This window comes from Archocentrus centrarchus, chromosome 11 (assembly GCF_007364275.1).
Source record: "Archocentrus centrarchus isolate MPI-CPG fArcCen1 chromosome 11, fArcCen1, whole genome shotgun sequence".
NCBI classification, from domain to species: domain Eukaryota; kingdom Metazoa; phylum Chordata; class Actinopteri; order Cichliformes; family Cichlidae; genus Archocentrus; species Archocentrus centrarchus.
The window spans coordinates 13,665,197-13,670,844 of NC_044356.1; the positions used below are offsets into that span (position 1 = coordinate 13,665,197).

The 5,648-nt window shown below is 41.0% G+C and overlaps 1 protein-coding gene across 2 annotated transcripts; it reads left to right on the top strand.

The window, feature by feature from the left end:
- The first annotated feature begins 617 nt into the window (after window positions 1–617).
- Window positions 618–3,559, top strand: LOC115787654 (transcription termination factor 1, mitochondrial-like). 2 transcript variants are annotated; one of them, XM_030740418.1, is made up of 2 exons: window positions 618–721; window positions 2,278–3,559. In XM_030740418.1, exon 2 carries the CDS (start codon window positions 2,315–2,317, stop codon window positions 3,482–3,484), a length of 1,170 nt encoding a protein of 389 aa, XP_030596278.1. In that variant the 5' UTR covers window positions 618–721; window positions 2,278–2,314; the 3' UTR covers window positions 3,485–3,559. The 2 variants fall into 2 exon arrangements, with proteins under 2 accessions (XP_030596278.1, XP_030596277.1); XM_030740417.1 differs by having other exon boundaries at window positions 652–736.
- The last annotated feature ends 2,089 nt before the right edge of the window (window positions 3,560–5,648 follow it).

A 5,648-nucleotide genomic window follows, 5' to 3' on the forward strand; every position in this document is an offset into this window, starting at 1 on the left:
GACCGCGGCTCACAATTGACGGCTCACTTGACCGCGGTCCTTGAACTGCCAGAACGCCTCTGGCCTTGGAGGCCAGATTAAATCCTCTGGGCTCAATCCTCTTGAGTTCCTCCAGTCACGAGCAGTTGTTGCAGTGTAGCCATGCTGGAGGAATCTGCTGCCACTGTGACGCTGTTCCCATTTGGGTGTGCTTGTTCTGCAACAGTGATTAGGTGTGTGGTACGCGTCAATGCAACATCCACATGAATGAAAGACCTTTGGTTCCATCTAGTGGTTAAAAGTCAATGTAAAGGCAAGGACGTTTTGCAAAAGTCAGAATAAATTAGCAGAAATGAGAACGAACAGGGGACTCGGATTGGTTTTAACGCTGGTTTTAACAAACAGAAACACACTAATGTGATTACTGCGAGCAGAAATACGAGGCTGCAGGACGGTAACAAAACCTCAGTAAAAACGAGCATTTAAACGCAATCTTATCGATATAGCCTACTGCAAAAGAACAAAAGTAACGAAAGTTATCAGAATACATTTACTCATCTAAGAAAAAGTAATCAGTTTGAGAAGGATTTTGGTCCAAACTCCATACCAGTTGTGGCGGTATTGCTTTATTTCGTTGTTTGCCAAAAGAGTGAACATGAAGAAGAAGAAAATTCTCGCGAGAATTTTGCGACTTCACGTTTCTTTGGATTTGCGTCTCAAACTCGCCGGCACGAGAGAAATAGTATGTTGGCTCTTGGTATGTTTTAATATTTCTACAAGCAGACTAAAGCTTAAAGGGTTATTATATTTATAATATATTGTACACCGTAAAACAGAGACGATTGTGTGCTTCGTTTGGACTCTGTTTAGTCATAAATGGAGAGTCTTTGACTAATGAAAATAACAAAAGTACGGAGAGATTTTATTGCTGATTTAGTTGTATAATATGTAGTAAATAACCAGTATCAAGTAATGCGCAAATAAGTTTAAAAAGGCGTGGTTCGCAGTCTCCGCTCTAATTCCTTCCAGATGTGTTTGTAGAAGCAGTCTGCATGCCTAGGTGCTTGATTTTATCCAGCTGTGGCCACGGAAGTGATTGGAACACCTGAATTAATTGAATTAGATGGGTGAGGGAATACTTTTGGCAATATACTCTAGTGTAAAGTACTTGGATTTCAGATAATGAGATTAGCAAAGAACACAAGATTAATATACTAATGCATTAGTACTTAGTATAAAGTATAATACATCTGGAGGTTAACATCTGAAAGTAAAATAGATAAAGTAATAAACACTGAACTTCTGTAAAGCAAATCCTGTAAAAAAAAACTAAGTCCACCCTTACTGCTTCCATAGGAATTCAGATGTAAGTAGTAGCCAGGTGCTGCTAATCAAATGCACTTGATTAATTAATCATCAGCAAGGGTGAGCATCTCTATTAAGGGTTTATATATGAGGTTTTATGGTAATTTGCTGGTCTGACTCATTCAAGTGTGTGTAAGCACAATGCCACAGTCTTCCCAGGAGTAGACAAATTCAGCAGCAAATTCACCCCAAGGTCAGACCGTTCAATTCTCAGAGACATTGCGAAAACCCCATGAGCTACATCTCAGACTCTACAGCCCTCAGTTAGCATGTTAAGGTTCATGACAGTACAATTAGAATAAAACTGAATAAATCTGGCTTTTTTGGAAGGGCTGCCAGGAGAGGCATCTTCTCTCTAACAAGAACATGGCAGCAAAGCTTAAGTCTGCAAAGTTGCATCTGGGAAGAAAAAAAAAGCAAACACAAGAGTTCTGGAACAATATCTGTTGGACAGACAAAAATGGAGATGTTTAATGCACAGCACCACATTTGGAGAAAACAAAACAATGCATATCAAGACAAACACCTCATAACCCCCTGGAGTCACTGAATTTACCTCCTCTGTATACCAGAGTATACAATGTGAGGCCATCTGTCTAACAGTTAAAGCTCAGCCCAAAGTAGATCATGCAAGGTATTGCAATGGTCAAGTTAAAGTCCAGACTTCAGTCTGATTGAAATTCTATGGTGACACCTTAAGAGAGCTGTGTTTAAACTGATGCCTGCAAACTTCAATGAACTGAAGCAATGCTGTAAAAGAAAAAGAGTGGGCCAAAATTCCTCCACAATGATGTGAGAGAATGATAAAGTCACACAGAAAATTATAACTTCAAATTATTCATGCTGAAGGTGGTTCAACAAGCTATTGAATCATGAGGTGTGATTAGTTTTTCGCAGGACTGTATATTAACATGTCTGCTTTTCTTGTTTTAGTTGCAGTGATGTCACAGTGTAGCCCTCCTCAGTAAATATGGCAGCAGTTCCTGGAGTGATGGCCCTCCTCACCCTGCAACGATCAGTGACGTTGCGGCACAGCTTTTTTGGCTTAATTCCAATACCTTTGGCATCAACCTGCTTTCCCACGAGGCTTTTCAGTGCTGCTAAAGAAAGTACTGAATCAAAATCACCAGTAAACCCAGAGAATGAATCTTTGCTTGAGAACCTGAATCTCATGGGAGTTGATGTGAGGATGGCACGCCAGCGTCAACCTGGGGTGCTTCGTAAAGCCTTCACTAATGAGCAAGGCCTTGCTCAGTTCCTGCAAGGAAAAGGCGCCAGTCGCAAAGTGATTGCCAGCATCATATCCCGCTATCCCCGTGCCATCCCCCGCTCCATTGAACACTTGGAGCAACGCTGGCAGCTGTGGAGGAACATCTTCAAGACGGACGCAGAAATCGTGAGCATCGTGGATCGCTCGCCTGAGTCATTTTTTCGCTCCAGTGATAACGACAACTTGGAGAAGAACATAGCTTATCTCGTCTCACTAGGACTAAACACAAAAGACCTCCACCGGCTGCTGACCACAGCACCACGGACGTTTTCCAACAGCTTAGCGCTCAACAAGCAAATGGTGGAATTTCTGGAAGATATCTGTATAGAGCTCGGTGGATGTAACCCAGAGCAGTTTGCAAAAACCGTCATAACCAGAAACCTCTACATTCTCATCAGAAGCACTAAGAGAGTCAAGACAAACATAGACAACCTGAGAGCATCTCTTAAGTTGAAGGATTCAGAGCTGCTGGCTCTTCTTCAAAGCCACGGGGCAGAAATTCTGGACCTTTCTAATGAGTACCTAAAAAAGAATTTTAACAGCCTGGAGGAGAAGATGACTGCTCTTGGGTGTCGGAAAGCTGACGTAAAAAAACTGATCATCAGCTATCCGATGATTCTCTACATTGGGCCTGACACACTGAGCTCTAAACTAGACTGTCTCCTAAAAGGAGGAATAACAATTAAGCAGATACTGGAAAAGCCCAAAGTTTTAGACTACAGCACACAAAACATTACAGGGCGACTAAAGGAACTGCGAAGAGTGGGCTATGACTTCCAGAAGAATGGCATCAATATCCTGGATTCAAGTCGAAAGCGGTTCGATGCAAAGATAGAAAAGCTTTCTGCCTCACCAGATGAATTAATGTAGTTGCCTGTTTTATAATGTCAGACAGTTTTGGTTGATGATTTTCCATCATTTTGGCTTAAAAATAATCTGAGATCCTGTGATTGATCTCTTTAATAACCCAAATTTCATAAATGTGTCCTTGATGCATCAACTGGTCTCTATAATATCACTAAATAGTAAAATAAATAAATAATAGTAACACAAGCTGAAGGTCTGTGTATATGTAATTATATTGAACGCCAATGGGTAATGGAAATTATTAGATTACCTCCTTATATAATAACTGATTTCAAAAATTTCATGTCACTACATGAATATAGTTTTAAAAGGGAAAAAAATGAATTGCAAAAAAGGAAATGAATTTGTCTCATTTACTGTTAAAGTCATATAATTACTGATGTAGATTGGTGACAATCTGCAGTCTGTAATCTCCTACGGAGGGTGTTTAGAATCTATATACAATATAAACACAACAGTTTTTGAAGGCACGTGACTCTCAGTCAGGTAACCATCCCAAGTCTCAAACAGATGCAGCAAAGCCACATCAGGCAGGCTGTGATACATTTTCTTTGGCAGGTCCAAGTTGCAGCAAGTTACTTGTAACCCCATTCCGAACTGATCCCACACCAGCAGGTAAGACTCTACAGTTATGGAGGTTTGCTGTCATTACTTCAAAAGAAGCATTCTCATTCATAAGCTGGACCCATTCCTCATACTCTGGTGTGGCTGGGCTTTTCCAGTTCTGGCTCCTGAAATAAGACTAGAGCAAATGCTGGTTTTGACGCCTCAGGTAAATGTGATCTATCCCCAGGGCTGGCCCAATCCATGAAGGGGCCTAAGCAAAATTTGATTTGGCACCCCCCTCATACCAGTTCATTGTCACCATTATTAATGCTGGAGGATTGAAACTTAATATTAACAAATGTTTAGGATGCATTACGGTTTCAGCCCCATGTACGCATGCCCATTGAAAAACAATTTCACTTACTCTGATACATATTAAATCCATTTTATGACTAATAAAAGACTAATGATAGAGACATTTCATGTATACTGTATTTTATTTTTCGTTACTTACCCTCCAGCCCAGTAGGTGGACTTGATTGTTGTTGGACTTCAAAGGCATAGAGGAAGATACCGAGTGGTACACGGAACCAATGTTCTCCAGCAAAGTTCACCACGGACCTTGTTAAGCAGTTGCGCAACTGCTTCTTCACGATGCTTATGCATGTTAGAGTTGTGAGATGGAAGGAGAAAGCTGTACGTGTTTGACTTGAATTTTGACTTGGCTTTAACGATTTTTCTTTTAATTTCACGGTTGGAGCAAAGCCGCTGTTTGTGTGTAGGTAAGTGGGCTAACTCAGTTTCAGTCAACTGGAAGATAACTGCAGGAAATACAAAGAAAGATAAATCAACGTAAAATACGGAGCACAGTTACAGAAAAAGTAACTGCAGTCAGGGTGATAATGACAGGAAACCAGAGCGCTGTATTATGAAGCGAGTTCAACATACCCATATCTGGATTCATTTATCCTAATATTGGCGAGCAGGATAAACGGTCACACGAAGCTGGTTATCAGCTCTCTTAAATTAACCCAGGCCAGGGTTTCCCCTGCATGTTTACATGAAAGGGGTGCTGTTGGCACCATCTACCCAATCAAAAAGGGGCGTTTCACGGGTCATATGAGTTTTCTTCCACAGAAAATGATCCCTGTGAGTGCCACCTACTCCCCAGACGCTATCAAATAGAAATCTGTAAAGAAAATGTTTAAAAAATATACCAATAAAATGCAAGACTGTTGTTTTTTTTAAAAAAAGGAGGCGAGGAAATCACTTCAGGTTCTCTGCAATGAAATGAATTTGATTGAACAGGGGTCCTTGGTGTGTGTTCTGTGTTTCCAGTAGAGGAAAAGAGACTTTGTAGCAGATTAGATGGTACAACGTGTCTGTGTAGGTCAGGGGTGGCCAACGCCAGGCCTCGAGAACCGGTGTCCTGCAGGTTTTAGATGTGTCCCTGATCCAACACACCTCAATCAAATGGCTGAATTACCTCCTCAGTATGCAGTCAAGTTCTCCAGAGTCCTCCTAATGACTTCTATATGTGATTCAGGTGTGCTGGATCAGGGACACTTTTTTTTTTTTTTTTTTTTTTTCTTCAGCTCTCAGCGGAGACGGTCGCACTTTT

Excerpts from the sequence above, each read along its gene's own strand:
- LOC115787654 (XM_030740418.1), top strand. The coding sequence starts at position 2,315 with ATGGCAGCAGTTCCTGGAGTGATGGCCCTCCTCACCCTGCAACGATCA.